At 43.7% G+C, this 17,899-nt stretch overlaps 1 protein-coding gene across 1 annotated transcript in view; it reads right to left on the bottom strand.

The window, feature by feature from the left end:
• CIB2 (calcium and integrin binding family member 2) overlaps nt 1-15,725 on the bottom strand; it is a 150,690-nt gene extending 134,965 nt beyond the window's left edge. Inside the window, exon 1 of the mRNA XM_075006833.1 lies at nt 15,385-15,725. Coding sequence (XP_074862934.1) covers nt 15,385-15,435 — 51 coding nt within the window. The 5' untranslated portion in view covers nt 15,436-15,725. The remainder of the gene's footprint in view (nt 1-15,384) is intronic.
• Nucleotides 15,726-17,899: the final 2,174 nt, after the last annotated feature.

Below are 17,899 nucleotides of genomic sequence, written 5' to 3'. Positions count from 1 at the left end.
TTCATTTGCCATCTTTTTGCCCAGTCACTCAGTTTTGTAAGATCCTTTTGAAGTTCTTCACAGTCTGCTTTGGTCTTACCTACCCTGAGCAGTTTAGTATTGTCTGCAAACTTTGCCACCTCACAGTTTACCCTTTTCTCCAGACCGTTTATAAATAAATTGTACAGGATTGGTCCAATAACTGACCCCGATGACTGACACCACTAGTAATCCCTCTCCATTCTGAAAATTTACATTTATTCCTACCTTTTGTTTCCTGTCTTTTACCCAATTTTCAATCTGTAAAAGGATCTTCGCTCTTATCCTGACAACTTGATTTATATAAGAGCCTTTTGTGGGGGACCTTGTCAAAGGCTTTCTGGAAATCTAGGTAAACTACATCTACTGGATTCCCATTGTCCAGATGTTTGTTGACCCCTTCAAAGAACTCTAATAGATTAGTAAGTCATGATTTCCCGTTATAGCAACCATGTTGACTTTTGCCCAACAAATTATGTTCTTCTAAGTATCTGACAATTTTATTCTTTACTGTGGTTTCAACTAGTTTGCCAGGTACTGACATTAGACTTAATGGTCTGTAATTGTCAGGATCACCTCTAGAGCCCTTTTTAAATATTGGTGTTACGTTAGCTATCTTCCAATCACTGGGTACAGAAGCTGATTTAAAGGCTAGGTTACAAACCACAGTTAACAATTGCACAATTTCACAACTGAGTTCTTTCAGAGCTCTTGAGTAAATGTTATCTGGTCTCAGTGACTTGCTACTGTTAAGTTTGTCAATTTGTTCCAAAATCTCCTCTAATGATGCCTCAATCTTGGACAATTCCTCAGCTTTGTCAACTACAGAGGACAGGTTTGGGAATCTCCGTAACATCCTCAGCCATGAAGACTGAAGCAAAGAATTCATTTAGTTTCTCCACAATGACTTGATCATCTCTGACTGCTCGTTTTTAACTCTATCATCTAGGGGGCCCACTGGTTGTTTAGCAGGCTTTCTATTTCTGCTACACCTCCCCCTCTGCAACTTGAGATCATTGCTCCTTGTTCTGCCATCTGTCAGTACTGAGAACAGCCTCTCTCCGTCCTCTTTAGAGCTCCCCATTTCCGGAACTTGAAGGCTGCTATCAAATCGTCCCTCATTCTTCTCTTCTGCAAACTAAATAAGTCCAAATCCCCCTAAGGTCATGTGTTCCAGCCCCCTAATAATTTTTTTTGCCCTCCGCTGGACTCACTCCAATGCATCCACATCCTTTTTATAGTGGGAGGCCCAGAACTGGATGCAATACTCCACATGTGGTCTCATTAGTGACGAATAGAGAGGAATAATAACTTCTTTAGACCTGCTGGAAATCCCTCTCCTAATGCACCCAATAGGTTGTTAGCCTTCTTGGCTACAAGGGCACACTGTTGACTCATATCCATCTTCTAATCCAATGTAATCCCCGCGTCCTTTTCTGATTGCACTGCTACTTAGCCAGTCGGTCCCCAGCCTGCAACAATGCTTGGGATTCTTCTGTTCCAAGTGCAGGACTCTTTACTTGTCCTTGTTGAACCTGATCAGATTACTTTTGGTCCAATCCTTCAATTTATCTAGGTCAGTCTGGACCCTATCCATCCCCTCCAATGTAGCTACTTGTCCTCCTAGCTTAGTGTCATCCATAAATTTGCTGAGGGTGCAATCCATCCCCTCATCCAGGTCACTGATAAAGATGTGGAACACCACGAGCCCTAGAACTGATCTTTAGGGCACTCCACTTGAAACTAACCACCAACCAGACACTGAGCTACTGATCACTACCAGTTAGGTTCAACCATCTAACCAGCCATCTATCCACCTTAGAGTCCATTTATCTAATTCATACTTCCTTAACCTATGGACAAGAATATTGTGGGTGACTGTATCAAAAGCTTAGTTAAAGTAAAGGTATACTACATTCATTGTCTTCCCCATGTCCACAGAGCTAGTTACTGCATCCTGGAAGCTAATGAGATTGGGCAGACATGACTTGTCCTGGGTGAATCCATGTTGATCACTCTCGATCACCTTCCCCTCTTCCAAGTGCTAACTTGAATATGCTTTATGCAAAATGGGGCAATAGCCTATCACTGAAGAGCTTTTAATTCTCTGAATGTGTATATTCTATTTGTGTGTATGTAGCACTCTTGTATTTGAAGTTAGATACATGAAATATAAACCCGTTTATTGATGAAAGTGTGCTAGTGAAAGCCATTAGCAGTATTTAAGAAACTGAATGGCTCAATGCTTAAGACAATGATCTGTGAATTGTCTTGTTCTTCCTGTAATCCTGGACTAGGATTGGTCCTGCTAAGACATGTGGACAAGTCACCTACTGCTGGAACCCATTTTGAATGTAGTACTTTTCACATCAGGGTGTGAAAGGGTTGAAGCTGAACACAAAGGATTCTTGCCTTGGGCAAAACCTATTTATAGCAGGGACACAGACAACAGACTTGCTAGCAGCTGAAGGACACAAAAACACCCTTGTTCACTACCAACATAACTTCTGGAAATATCTCAGACTCAACAGAGAAAGGATATGAGGCTCAACACTTGAATTCAACACTTGGGATGGCTGGGGAGTGACTGGCTAAGCAGCAGTGCAACAGAAAAGGAACTGGGAATTACAATAGATGAGAGGCTGGATATGAATCAACAGTGTGCCCTTGTCACCAAGAAGATGAGCATTTCCAGTAGATCTAGAGACGTTATTATTCCCGATTATTCAGCACTGGTGAGGCCACATCAGGAGTACTACATCCAGTTTGGGGCCCTCCAGTATAGAAAGGATGTGGATGCACTGGAGAGGGTCCAGCAGAGGGCAACTAAAATGATTAGAGGGCTGGGGCACTTGGATTTATGAGGCGAGGCTGAGGGATTTTGGCTTATTTAGTCTACAGAAGAGAAGAGGGAGGATTTGACAGCAGCCTTCAACTACCCGAAGGGGAATTCCAAAGAGGATGGAGAAAGGCTGTTCTCAATACTGACAGATGTGAGACAAGGAGACAAGCAATTAAATAGATTTGTACCAAGTCTGTACCAGTACGGTCCATGCCTTTTAAATAGGCTACAGAGAAAAAGTGACTGAAACTATATCTTTATACAGTCTCAAGTTGCAGCGCAGAAGGCCTTGGTTGGATAACAGGTAAACTATTTTTCCAGGAGGGTGGTGAAGCACTGGAATGTGTTACCTAGAGAGGTGGTGGAATCTCCACCCTTGGACGTTTTCAAGTCCTGGCTTGACAAAGTCCTGGCTGGGATGATTTAGTTAGGGTTGGTCCTGCTTTTAGTTGGGGGTTGGACTCGATGACCTCCTGAGGTCTTGTCACAGTGTGTGTGGGGGGATCCTGCTGCTGCCCCACACTAAACCCGCCAGTAATCTCTTGGGCCATGGCTACAGGACGGTTGAGTAGGCCATCACGGGGCCTCCCAAAGTGCTGGGCCTAGAGCAGCCATCCCAAACTGTCTTATGGATGGGACAGCCTTTAACCAATAAATGTATGTCTCTGCCAGCTCTATGGAACCTCCAATATATAGCAGGAAATATAGCATGATAGAAGAAGTAGTAAACTATCTCATTATGTAATTTTCTGTATGAATGAAACTGCCAGTTGAAAATTAGATGACTCATCTCCATGTTTATCCTGGCCAAAAGTCTTTTATTAAATTGGAATTAAATTGCCAGAGTTCCAGCCACTACAAAATTTAATGAAAATATTTACTATATACCAGGTGGAATCAGCCAGTCTTCTCAAAGGCAAAACACCTTTTAAACATAAACCTGACTTCTGAATATGCAGTCCTGAAATCAATCTATAGAGAAAATATTATATAAAATGCCTATAAAAAAGGATGATGCTTTTATTACTAGAAAGAAGTTTGAACCAAAATCCAGGACACAAACATCCTTTCAGGTTCTATGATGGAACAAATCAAAACTGCAGCTATTAACATTTCTAAACTTTGGGATAGTTTTAATCTTATCCACACTTTGCAGCTTGGCCCATCTGTAGAAGCCATATTTGCAGCTCATGTAAATCATTGTAGCTCTGATGACCCCACTAGAACTATGCTGATTTGCACCAACTAAGGACCTGTCCCTATACCATTTTTCCCACTAACTTCTTTCCTTTATATCCCTGTCACATATGTCCCAGGATCAAAACAAAGAGCAGCTATGACATCAGCAACACAATGTCATCTGAAACTTTATAAAAATTGAAATCATGGGATTAGAGGTGAATTTTCAGACCATTCATAAAAAGACACAAGCAGTTAAATAGATTTGTACCAAGTCTGTACCAGTACAGTCCATGCCTTTTAAATAGGCCACAGAGAAAAAGTGACTGAAACTGTATCTTTATACCACAGTTTATCCAGGAATTTTATCCAGTTTATCCAGAAAATTGTTGCTTTCCATGTATTTCTACAGCACCTAGCACAAAAGGACCTCAGATGCGATTGTAATAAAACTTACAATAAACCTGAAGAAGAGCTCTGTGTGACTCAAAACCTTGCCTCTCTCACCAACAGAGGTTGGTCCAATAAAAAGGTATTACCCCAATTACCTTGTCTAATGATCGTGTAAAATAGCTGTACCAAATCCAATTACTTCAGAAGACGATGACAATCTGAGGCAGAAAGTAAGTAGACCCTGATCCTTTGCCCACTGAAACCAAAGGGGAGTTTTGTCATTGACTTTAACGAGAATAAGGTCAGGCCCTTAAAAGTTAAATATATATTTTATGGGCAGTTGATTAATTCCAATTAATTCATATGATTTTCTTTAAAAATTATGATTAGTTGTATTGTTAAACAATAGAATATTGAAATGTATTATATATTTTAGATTTTTTAAGTTATTGATTTCAAATATAACACAGAACAGAAAGTGCATTATATAGTATTTTATTACAAATATTGCACTATAAAAATGATAAACAATAGTATTTTTCAATTCACCTCCTACAAGTACTGTAACACATTCTCTTTATTGTAAAAGTACAAAACAATGTAAAAGTTACAGCCTACAAATCCACTCAGTCCTATTTCTTTTTTAGCCATTCACTAAGGGTGCATCTACACTTGTATTCCTCTTTTGAAAGAGGTATGCAAATGAGGAAAATCGAAAATGCAAATTAAGTATAAATTTGCATATTTGGCACCTTATTTGCATGCTATAATTTCGAAAGAGCTTCTTTCGAAAGAAGAAAGCCAGTGTAGATGCTGCTCTTTCAAAAGTAAACCCCATCCTTGAAAGAATCCTTCTTCCCATTAAATAAAGAGAAGGATTCTTTCAAAGATGGGGTTTACTTTCAAAAGAGCAGCATCTACACTGGCTTTCTTCTTTCAAAAGACGCTCATTCGAAATTAGAATATGCAAATGAGGCACCAAATATGCAAATTTACACTTCATTTGCATCTTATTTACCTCATTTGCATACATCTTTAGAAAGAGGAATGCAAGTGTAGACGCACCCTAAGTCAAACACATTTGTTCACATTTATAGGAGATAATGCTGCCCACTTTCTTTTCACAATATCACATGAAAGTTATAACAGGCATTCTTGTGCCATTGTTGTAGCTGGTGTCATACAATATTTACATGCCAGATGTGCTATTTGCACTAAAGATTAAAAACACCATTTCAGAGGACATACTTCCAAGTTTAAAGTCCTTCCAAAGACATTAAAAAATGTGTTAATTAAATTTTTGACTGAACTCTTTGGGCGGGGGGGTGGGGGAGGAAGTAAAGTATGTCTCCTGCTCTGTTTTACCTGTGTTCTGCCATATCTATCATGTTATAGCAGTTGGATGATTATCAATGCAAATTTCACAAAATGCAAAGTAGGTACCAATATGAAATTTCTAAAGATTGCTACAACACCTGATTTAAGAATCTGAAGTACATTCTAAAATCTGCAAGGATGAAGTGTGGAGCATGCTCTCAGAAGTCTTAAAAAAGCAATGCGGATGTGGAAACTACAGAACCCAAACCACCAAAAAAGATAATCAACCACCTGCTGCTGGCATCTGATTCAAATGATGAAAATGAACATGTGTCACTGCTTTGGATCGCCTTTGAGCAGAATATATATCAGAGAGGTAGCCATGTTAGTCTATATTTTTGAGAACAAGAAGAAGTCCTGTGGCACCTTATAGACCAACAGATATTTTGGAGCATAAGCTTTTGTGAGCAAAGACCCGCTTCATCAGATGCATGAGTGAGGGGGTGTTTCAGAGGGGTATTTAAAGAGTGGAGTCCCAGTAAAAGGGAGGGCCAGAGCTGACAAGATCTACTGAGTCAGGGTGGAAAAGGCCCATTATCAGTAGTATGTATGGTGAGAGGAAAAAACAGGTCAGATAAGACCGGGGGGGGGGGGGGGGGGGAGAGGAGAGAAGAGAGGAGGGAGATATAAATAAATTGCAGCTTGGAGATTTCTCTCTCCTTTTGATTTTTGAAATTTCTTTGTTTCAGGACTGCCACCCTTCAATCTGCTACTGAGTGTCCAGGGAGATTGAAGGGCTCTCCCACAGGGTTCTGTACATTACTGTACATTACATTACAAAAGGCTTATGCTTATGCTCCAAAAGCTTATGCTCCAAAAATATCTGTTAGCCTATTGAGCAGAACTCAGCAGCAGCACAGAATGGTGGTTGAAGCATGAAGGGATATAGGACTTTTTAGTGCAGCTGGCTTATACATGCCTTGTGATGCTAACCACAACAGTGTCATGAGAATGCCTGTTCATACTTCCAGCTGACATTGTGAACAAGAAGCAGACCACAGGATTTCTTGCAGATGTAACCAAACTTGAATAGTAACAGAGAAGGAGCCGTGTTAGTCTATATACTATCAAAACAAAACAGCAGTCAAGTAGCACTTTAAAGACTAACACAATAATTTATTATTTGTTATTCTGTTAATGACCTAAGAGTCTGCATTTTATGGAAGAAGAATTTCCAGTCTGCTTTACAAAGAGAAGCTGCTGAACTCTCTTTCATATTCAAATTCGACACATTAGCATGTGGTTTGAACCGGGATGCAAATTTTCTGGGACATTATAGGGGCTCTTTGGCATACTTGGCTTCATCTAAGTCTTGACTTCCCCCACCCCGCCCCTCTGCTCTCTGATTTGCTCACCTTGTTAATTTTTTTTCTGATCTGTCAACTTTGATTACCGTTTTGGTTCCCTCTGCCTTAAATATTGAGTCTGTTCTGGTATGGCTATGGTCTGAAGAAGTGGGTCTGTCTCATGAAAGCTCATCTAATAAATTAGTTTGTTAGTCTTAATGTGCTACTTGACCACTTTTTTGTAACCAAACTTGTTTGTCTGAGCTATTGGCTCAACAAGAAGTACAACTGACAGGAACTGTAGACGCTAAAGTTTCATATTGTTTCATTTTTAATGTAATTTTTGTACATAATTCTACATTTGTAAGTTCAACTTTTATGATAAATCCATTGCACAAAAGTACTTGTATTGGGTGAACTTAAAAACACTGTTTCTTTTGCTTTTTACAGTGCAAGTATTAGTAATTAATATATATATATATAAAGTGAGGACTGTGCACTTTGCATTCTGTGCTGTAATTGAAAGTGATATACTTGAAAATGTAGTAAACATCCAAAATATTTGAATAAATGGTATTCTACTATTGTTTAATAGCACAATTAATCACATGATTAATTACAATTGATTGTTTTAATCTTTTGCCAGCTCTTATAATGTATTTAAATTCCAGAAGCAGCCTCTAGAAATGAGTAGCATTTGATTCAGCAACACTTTCATCTGTTTTAAATAAACTAAAAAAGATTTATTCCAGAGGTTTTACTTTGGAAAATTGCTAATAATTTTTCACATTATGTCAAAATGCATACTTAATACAATAAGGCAACGAGGATTTTGCCAAGACATAATCAGAGAATAATGAATTAACATAAGCCTGCCCAAAATGCATAGGTACAGGAGTTCTTGCCACTCTAAAAAACATCATCTCTGAATAGCATCTCCATTTGTGCTCACTGTCCATTAGTGATTTTTCGTAAGTATAATCATTCATTTTTCTTAGGAATCCAGAAAATACTTAGGATTTGATCATCAAAAGCTCTAAAAATAAAATCAGTTGCTGTATAAATAAAATAAATCCCTAGGATTATCATTCATTCAGTTGTTGGGAGAGACTGAAATTCATTTTCTCTTTCTAAACCAATACGGTATTCAGGCAGTTGCTTTAAACATGTCCATGGTCCCATTGAAGTCATTTGGACCACTCATGGGTTTAAAATTATGATCATACTTATGTACCTTCCTAACGTGGGGTTTGTGTTTGCAACCAAGTTTTAAAAACTACCCATCAGAATTCCAGCTAGATTTACATTGATGACAGTAACTTAAGCAGGCATTTGAAAAGAAAAGAACACACAAGCTGGTTTGGAAATCTAAGAATGTGCAATGCAGGCTTTAATATCTAACCTACCTAAATCTGCAACAACATAATTTACAGTTGTAGAGCCAGAGTAACCAAAACAGAACCCCCTGCAATGAATAAAAATCAAAGGCATACCTTTAAAATCTGCTCTCAGCTCATCACAAAAGAATAGTTAAGATCTTCATGCTATTTGGAAAAACAATAAGAAGTCCTGTAGCACCTTATATAAACTAACTGATTTTCTGGAGCTCATCCGACGAAGTGGGTCTTTGCTCACAAAACTTATGCTCCAAAAAATCTGTTAGGCTGTTTCTACACATGCCACTTGTTCCGAAAGTGGCATGCTAATAAACAGCCCAGAAAATGCTAATGAGGCACAGATGTAAATTTCCGACACCTCATTAGCATACAGTCACATGATTTGGAGTCCAGAACAAGCTCTTTTGGACTCCAAAACAGCACGTAGAGGCGCAGCCCCCGGGGGATCTCCCTGAAGGAAATCCTCCTTCCAGAAGCCCCTTCTTCCAGAAAATTACTGTGTTCAATTCTGGGCACCACATTCCAAGAAAGATGTGAAGAAGCTCAAGAAGGTCCAGAGGAGAGCAACAAGAATGATTAAAGGTCTAAAGAACATCAGCTACCAGGGAAGACTGAAAAAACTGGGCTTGTTTAGTTTAGAAAAGAGAAGAATAAGAGGGTACATCATAGTGGTTTTCAAGTACCTAAAAGAGGGTTACCAGGAGGAGGGAGAAAAAGTGTACTACTTGGCCTCTGAGGATGGGACAAGGAGCAATGGGCTTAAACTGCAGGTTTACGAGGTTAGATTGGACATTAGGAACAACTTCCTAACTGTCAGGGTGGTTAAACAATGGAATAAATTACCTAAGGAGGTTGTGGTATCTCCATCACTGGAGATATTTAAGAGCACGTTAGATAGACATCTATTGAGGATGATCTAGATGGTGCTTGGTCCTGCTATGAGGGCAGAGGACTGGACTCGAGGACCTCTCAAGGTCCCTTCCAGTTCTAGGCTACATCTACACTTGGGCAAAACTTTGAAATGGCCATGCTAATGGACAAATCGGAGAACACTAATGAGACACTGAAATGAATATTCAGCACCTCATTAGCATGCTGCTGGCCACCGCACTTCAAAAGTGCTGCGTTTCGTTCACTTGGGGCTCATCTACACAGGGGTCCTTTTTGAAGGGACCCTGCAAACATCCTGATAGGAATAAGGGGATTTTGACATTTGCAGGGTCCTTTCGAAAAGGACCCCTATGTAGACAAGCCGCATGCAAGGGAAACACGGCACTTTGAAAGTGATGCAGCTGGCGACATGCTAATGAAGCACTGAATATTCATTTCAGCACCTCATTAGTATGCATTAGCATGGCCGTTTCAAAGTTTTGCCCAAGTGCAGACATGGCCCTAGTGTTCTATGATTCTATGAGGATCAGGAGCTCCCCACAGGGTTGCCAAGCACATCTGGCAGCCAGGAATTGCTCTCCCCTGATGACAGACACAGCCAGTCTGAGCAACCAGGGACCAAAAAGGAGATGAGACACAGGGTAAGTGTTTGTGGCGGAGTGCAGAGCTGAAAGCAGGAAAAAATGGGAGAATGGCTGTGTTTCTGTGAGCTGCACTTTTCCTCGTGTAGCTAAACAATATGGCTGAGCATGATGTTGATTGTCACCTTGATCTCATTGGAAAGCTGCAGAGAGAAGCTATTGAAGCTTTTGGAGATGCACTTGTACACATTCTGCCCCAGAGTCCATGGCTTTGTCCCCTTCCCCATTGCAGGACACTAGGCTGTACCATTCATCAATCACTTGCGCTGGACCTGCATATACAGCAGGGCAAAAGCCACAAAGCTGGAGAAGTTGTGCCCTGGTTTCACCCTCGAAATCTCCTGCCCAGGTGATACCCGCTTGTGGAGAAGTGTGGCATAATTAGAACTATGCTCCTGAGAAGAGAATTATCTAGCCCTAACTGGAACTTTTGTCATCTGACTGTACAACCGCCAGCTACCCCGTCACGTACTCACTACATTGCTTGCCGAGATGTGTTCCTTGCAAGAGTCAGTGGGAAAGTGAATGGAAATGTTGGAAAAGGGGTTTGTAAGTGAAATGTTACAACGTAAGACTCCAAGTTCACAGACTTCTTTTTGTGCATTGTGCTGAGCATCTAACGACCTCAACAGTTCTGCTGCAAGCCACTTCAGAGAGGTTGCATCAGGTAAGGAAAAAACAGGATATGGTTTGCAAATGCTAAACTGATCAGTGAGTGAGTGCAGGTATCTTGGAACTCTTGGAAAGGGAGCTGAGGAACCACAAGGACAACCAGGCCTTCACCAGGCAGGCCACAGAATGCATGATCAGGGTGAGGGAGAAACAGATGCAGCTCCTCAAGTGTTTAATGAAGCAGCACAGTGAGCCAGCATGGGACTGCCCCATCCTTCAGCAGATTCAAAATTCCATGTCGACCAACTCCTTCCCCTATTCCGTTTCCCATGCACTCTACCCCTTCTCCCAATACCTGGACACATAGACATCTGTAAATTGTAGCGCTTGTCCACCACCTCCTCTTGGGAGCTGCTGGGGGTGCTTTACTGCATTTCAGTGCACTGTTTTCTGATGAATCAAGGCACACTTTTAGAATGGTTCTATGCTTTTATGTACTGTTTAACAATGTCACAGACCAGCCACTGCGATCCTAGGTGCAGTTTTTAAAAGCACGCTCATGGCTATGTATTATATTGGAGCAGGGGTGGGAGGGTGCAGCCTGGAAGTGGTCATAACAGAGGCTTATTTCAGTGTCCCTCATTTTCTCAGTGCCCCCTCAAAATCTCCATGATGTTAACAACAGCCCTTTAAGCTCCTCTGACAGCTCTCACGTCTGACTGCTCAAACTGTACAGCCTCAGTGCTCAACCCCGGAGCAGACAATTCCTTCTACTCTCACAGACATGATGCAAAATGCAACAAGCTGTGATAACCATAAGAATATTGTCCTCAGTGAGCTCTACCTTGCCATAGAGGCACCTTCACCTTGCCTTCAATCTCTCCAAGGTGCATTTGATCACCATGCTGCACCTGCTTAGTTTGTTGTTTAACTGCTCCTTACTGCTGTCCAGGTGCCTTGTGTAGGGTTTCAGGAGCCAGGGCTGCAAGGATAAGCTGAGTCTCCCAGCACCACAATGGGCATTTCCGCATATCCCACTGTAATCCGTGGTCTAGAAAGAAAGTACCCACCCGAAGCCTCCTGTACAGACCAGAGTTCCTGAAGATGTGTGTGTATCATGAACCTTTCCAGGCCACCCCACACTAATGTCCAAATGTGCAATGCCCAAGGCGATCCACAAATGCCTGTGGAATCCCTTCCTACTGATGTACTAAATGGCAAGTTGGACTGATGCTAAAATCAGAAAATGTGTGTCATCAATTGCCCCTCCACAGTTGGGAAATACCACGTCCAAAAAGCTAGCCACTATGCCATGGGCATTTCCCAGAGTCACAGTCCTCTGTAGCAGAATGTGAATTATCACCCTGCACCCTTGCACCAGTACAGTACCAAGTGCAGACTTCCCCACTCCAAACTGATTTGCATCTGACCAGTAGCAATCAGGAGCTGCCATCTTCACTACGCGATTGCCACACACTTCCCTACTGAGAGGGCACTGCAGGTTGGAGCCCAGCTCAGCACACAGTTCCAGGAAGTTTGCTTTACACATCCTAAAGTTCTGCAGCCACTGTCTTCACCCCACAGCTGGATGATGATACAATTCTACCAATTGGCACTGATTTCTTTAGTCCAAAAGTCCCTCTCTACCCTGCCTAGTTGCTCTGTGATGGAAAAAAATGCAATGACAAATTGTAGCTGTCCACATCGTGTCAGGTCCTTCTGAGTCGTCATCCGCTGCCAGTTAATTCAAGAGGATCTCTGAAGCCTTGCACAAGTGTTCATGACAGGTAACAAAGCATGTGAGACCAGTGTGAGATCCATGCATTCTCACTGCAGATGCCAGAGTGCACAGCAGAGCAGGGCAGTTAGAATAAAGGTGCAAAAGGACAACAGAAGCCCCTGGATAAAGCGGTGCCCGACAGGATGTTTTGTACAGTCCCAATATGCCCCATGTTCTGTTTCATGCTCCCACAACACCTAGCGACAGATGGTGTCACCAGGCACTGTGGGATACATACCCACAGTGCATTGCTCCTGCTCTTGACTGGGAGAGCTAAAAAGAGGGAGCAAGTGCAAGTGCACCTTGGTGAATTCTTTTGGCAATTTCTGCATGTCAACAATAGTGTCCTCAACAAAATGTGGTCATGTAGACACGCCCTTAGGCTAAATCTTGTTCACCTTACTCAGGCAGGTAGCCCTGCTGCCCTCAGTGAAACTGCTCATGTGAGACAAGCAGGACTGGGTCTCCTGCTCATCACTGATGTTGCCAGCAATATGCAATAAGTAAACAACAAAATACTTTGCCTGCCTGCCTATCTGTATGTGGGTGAAACTTCCCTCAACAAATGTGGCAATTGCTTTGTCCTGGAGCATGAGAGTCAACAGCCCTTATCTTAACATGCATACCAACAAATGTTGTTAGTACTGACCATAAAATTATCTGGCCTTTTTAAAAATTCAGTTTCTCTAATTAATGTTATTATCTCCTGCAGAAGAGAAATCCCATAAGCTAAGTCAGCCCTTTGTGCCTTGCTGTTGCATGGATTTGAGATACAGTTGCTGATGTTATAAAAGGTAAGGGCTGCAAATCCTAGATGAAGTGTAGAGAATGGTGTTTCATTAGGATGACATTTCAGCTCTAACATTTGCCAGCTTGTGCCAATATGTTAATGTTAATTACATCCAGGTCTTGTTTTGTTTTACTGCAGCTGGGTCTCTGCTCTAGTTCACTGTACAGGTGGTAGGAATTCAGACATTTGGAGTTTTATTGATCTCTGATTTCCTTCTCTCTGGCATGCTGAGCATTGCTGTCAATGTAGACTTCATTAAGCTTGCTCAGACTACAGAAACGACAGCAATGATGGATGGCAGGTTACACATCTCATAGAACTGGAAGGGACCTTGAGAGGTCCTCAAGTCCAGTCCCCCGCCCTCTTGAAAGGACAAAGCACCTTCCCCCCATCTTTTTTTTTCCTTCTTTTTGCCCCAGATTCCTAAATGGCCCCCTCAAGGATTCAACTCACAACCCTGTGTTTAGCAGGCCAATGCTCAAACGGCTGAGGTCAGCAATAAGTGAAGTTAAATGAGCCTTCCTTTCATGCTGCTTGTGATCACTGTATGAACATAACTAAGCACACCTGACATTATGAAAAGAGGAATCCAGTCAGGATACTGGATCAGTGTGCAAATGTATTTATATCCTTATATTGTATTATGACTATTTTGCTTTCACCATGGCAGAGCTCTTTTTTATAATAGTCAAAATACAGTCATAGTACAGAAAATCACTGTGAATTGTCTCCTTCAATATTTGTTAAATATTGACAAATCTGAGACAACAACCACAAATGAATCTAGTTTCTCGAAATTATGCATTCCCTTTTAAACCCTGCCCTAAAGACCACTGAGGCTAGTGAACAGGCCTCTGATTTTCAATGAGAACCTTCGTCAGGCAACACGGTGAATCCTGTAATGTTATTTACTACTCTGTTGTAGTTTAGTAACAGAGAGGTAGCCGTGTTAGCCTGTACTCCAAAAAAAAAAAAAAGAAAGAAAAACAAAGCAGCAGAAATGTAGCGCTTTAAAGACTAACAAAATGATTTATTTGGTGATGAACTTTTGTGGGACAGACTCACTTCATCAGATCAATCTCATTTCCAGTACAGAGTAACATTCGTAAGAACAGAGGACCAAAAAAATTGCAATGAAAACTGACAAATCTAACAGGACTGAAGGAAACAGGTGACAGGAAGCGAACAGAGCAGCCAGTCCTTTATACTTCTAGTGGTGGTTATTCAACTCCCCGCTCCAGCCCCTTTCACTGTTTTACAGTGTACTCTTATTTTTTTGGCTTTATACAAGATGCCTGATAAGACAGGCAGCTCCCCACTGGGTTTCAGACATCTCTGCAGCATGCTGCTATGCTGTGACTGAAGACTAGGAAAGACTCCGGTGGGCAGAGAAAATGCAACTGCGCTGACATGCTGTATCCAAGAAGATATAAAAAAAGAAAAAATCACCCTCTCTGTCGGCAGCAGAAGGAAAATCTCCATCCAGAACTGTAGGCAAACCTTGGGCAAGGGATTAACACTGACAGACCCTCTGGGGCAGCTGTGGAGAGCAATGGGTGCAGTGCATAGTCCTTAGGAGACATGGAAGTGACTTGTCTGGATACACACACAGAGAGACACATAATATACTTATATATTGAGTCTGTTCTGGTATGGCTATGATCTGAAGAAGTGGGTCTGTCCCACGAAAGCTCATCACCTAATAAGTTATTTTGTTAGTCTGTACACTGCTACATGACTGCTTTTTTTTGTCGTCTGGACACAAGTACCAGAGAGAAAGCCGTGTTGTTGTTCTCGTCTGGACACATTTCCCTAACCCTGAGGGGATGGGGCAAGAGGGGCTGACGGGCAGCCTCTCCTTTAAAACTTGCTCACTCGGAAAGAGCCTTTCTCTGTGAGGCCACAAAGTTTGCTCTCCGCTCCCTGGCCTCGGGCATCTGAGATTTGCTCCCCCTCCCTGGCGAGGATAGAAAATGTTTTTTGCTCCTGTGGCGGGGACTAGACTTAAACGCGCGCAGAATCCGAGCCTAACTGTGCGCTCGAGGGGCCTGAGGTGAGGGAGCGGGACTGAAGTACAGACACGTCCCTACCAGCCACGCGGGACCGCGCAGCAGAAGAGCAGAGCGGCCCATTCATGCAGCTCGCCCCCTTCCGCGTGCGCCGACGGGAGGCTCTTACCTGATAGGCATCCAGCTGTTCATCAGTAAATATCGTTTGCTTATTGCCCATCGTAAACGCGGGACTCCCCTTCTGTGCAAATGCATCCCACGCGAGGTTGCAGGCCCTGCCTGCGCCGCAGGCATGGAGAGCAGCTACACGGGGCCACGGCGCGGCAGAAATCCCCAAGCCCGCATTGAGCCGCGCTTGCCTGCACCCAGCCGGCTAGCCCGGAGCGCGGGAGCTCGGCCAAGGCGGGGTGCGATGTGCGGAGGGGTCACAGTGCCGAGCAGGGGTCAGCCAGAAGCGGCTGGGCCATCTCCGCCCGGCCTGGCCCGCGGCGCGTCCTGGGGTGCAGCCTCCGGCCGTGCGGCGTGAAAACTGGTAAGGAGCTTCCCGGGTCGGCAGCAGCCAGCTCCCTGCGCCGCGCTCTGCCCGCCCACCCCTCCCTGCCTCCGGCGTCAGAGCAGCGCGGCGCCGCCAGGGGTCGCCCACTCAGCCCCTGGCGCCCTGCGGCCGGAGAGGCGCGGGGGCCGCTGACCTCCGCCCGGGCCGGGGCCTTTGCAGGTTGCAATTCCTGGGTTCGGCTAAAGGTCCAGGGCCGGGCGGGAGCGAGGGGCTGCAGGCAACGCGCTGCGTGTAAGGCGAACAGACCCGGGGAAAATAATCCCCCCCCCGCAGTCCCTGAGCCACGTTGTTACAGTGGGACCGGCTGACAACCGACCTGATTCTCCAGCCCGCGCCGCTCACACACACGCGGCTGTCAGAGATCACACGGCAGCCTGCCTGGGAGCAGCTGTCACAACTGAATGAAGATTGCGCAGAGCCCAGGTGGCGGAGCAGTGTCCTGTACCGGAGCAGCTCTTGGGGAGAGCGATACCTTCCCTGCATTAACTGAAAGGCCTCTCTCCCCCGAGGGAAGATGATCCAGTGAAAAAGATTACCTCTCATATGCTGAGATTTACACAGCTATATACAATAATTACACTGCATACAATAATTTGCATAGACAGGCAGTGATGCCTGGCAGTTAGAACAGGGTATTAGGGCTGACAGTTGAGTTAATGGAGTCCCTCTCCATTTGTTAAACTTCTGAATATTATTTTATTGCATTTGCAGCCGATTTCATGGCTTTGATACACAATTTGCATGCATGATTTAGCTCTGTGACAAAAGATAAATTTGCACACAAAATGTTCATCTAATTAATGAACCAAAAACAGCACCGAGCCTGGTACTCCCGGAGCCTGGCATCTCAGGCAGTTGCCTGGGTCTCCTGCCCCTAAATCTGCCCCTGCAAGGCAATTAAAAGAACCAAGGCATCTGGAGTCAGATTCTCCCCTCACTAGGTACAAATCCCAGTCTGTCCTGGGTCCAGCAGTGCCTGTGCTCAGTTTTCCCATCAGTAAAATGGAAATAATGATGCCCGACTTTGTAAATGCTCTCCCAGATGCTATGCCAGAAGAGAAATAGGAATGATAATTGATAATTTGTTGATAAACTGCAGCATTATTTAGTACAGTCACTTTCATACAACACAATTATAGAGTTCAACACAGAGAAGTTAATAACTGAGGAAAGAGGGAAGCTAAAAGGCGGAGTGTACCTGCTGTGTCTGTTGCTCTTTACACAATAGAAACAATTTGGAAAAAACACACCTGTATGACTGCTCCCAAATACTAAATATACAGAACATACCGGGGCTAGCTACATATCCTTTACTGTTGTTGCAACAGATTTTGGGGCACTTCTAAAATCCTAGAATGTAGCGAGAACCATGAAAGGGCCCACACATTATTTTAAAGCATGGTTTTCCAAACTGGGGGGGTGTGCCCTTTGGGGGGGGCGTGAAGAAATTCCAGGGAGGCACAAGGCAACCCAGCCCCCCCCCCGCCTGTCATTCCCCACACCCAGACAAAAAGCCGGCCCTTGCTTCTGGCTCTCAGCTCCTGCCATTTCACATGGGTGACCCAGCGCAGCTGCTATAAAAAGCAGACAGCCAGTGAAGGCCCATGTAGGCTAGCTGCCTCCTGCAAAGGTGAGTGAGTGAGTGTGTGTTGGGGGGAGGAGGAGGATGGAGTTAGATGAGGGGCTGGCGGTGCCTTGGCTTTGGGTGGGAGGGGAGAGGCTCAGGTAGGTGGCTCAGGGAGCTGGCTCACAGGCTGCCGGGGTGGCTGGCCAGTGGTAAAAAAGAGGTGGAGTGTGTGATGGTTTCTCTAAAATCAAAAGGGGGGCATGATGCTGAAAAGTTTGGGAACCACTGTTTTAAAGGGATAATAAACTATTTCTATGCACTGCCTAAGGAAAAATACAGGTTTCTGGGGATTACAAAATGTCAGGGGATGGGGGGCGGGGATGGGGGGCAGGGTGAACAATGAGGCAAAAAGCTGCACTAACTAGTGGCTACAGCTGCAGAGAGGGAAGATTCCTGCCCCTCAGAGTAAGGATGGGGGTAGAGCACAAAGCTCTGCAATGAGTAGTTTCCCTTTGCATTGTCCTGTTCCCACTCAGGTGTATGTAAAGGAGACACAGTTTG

This window comes from Carettochelys insculpta, chromosome 12 (genome assembly GCF_033958435.1).
Source record: "Carettochelys insculpta isolate YL-2023 chromosome 12, ASM3395843v1, whole genome shotgun sequence".
Lineage (NCBI taxonomy): Eukaryota > Metazoa > Chordata > Testudines > Carettochelyidae > Carettochelys > Carettochelys insculpta.
The sequence above is the reverse complement of the archived record's forward strand: the minus strand, read 5'-3'. Positions and strand labels throughout refer to the sequence as shown.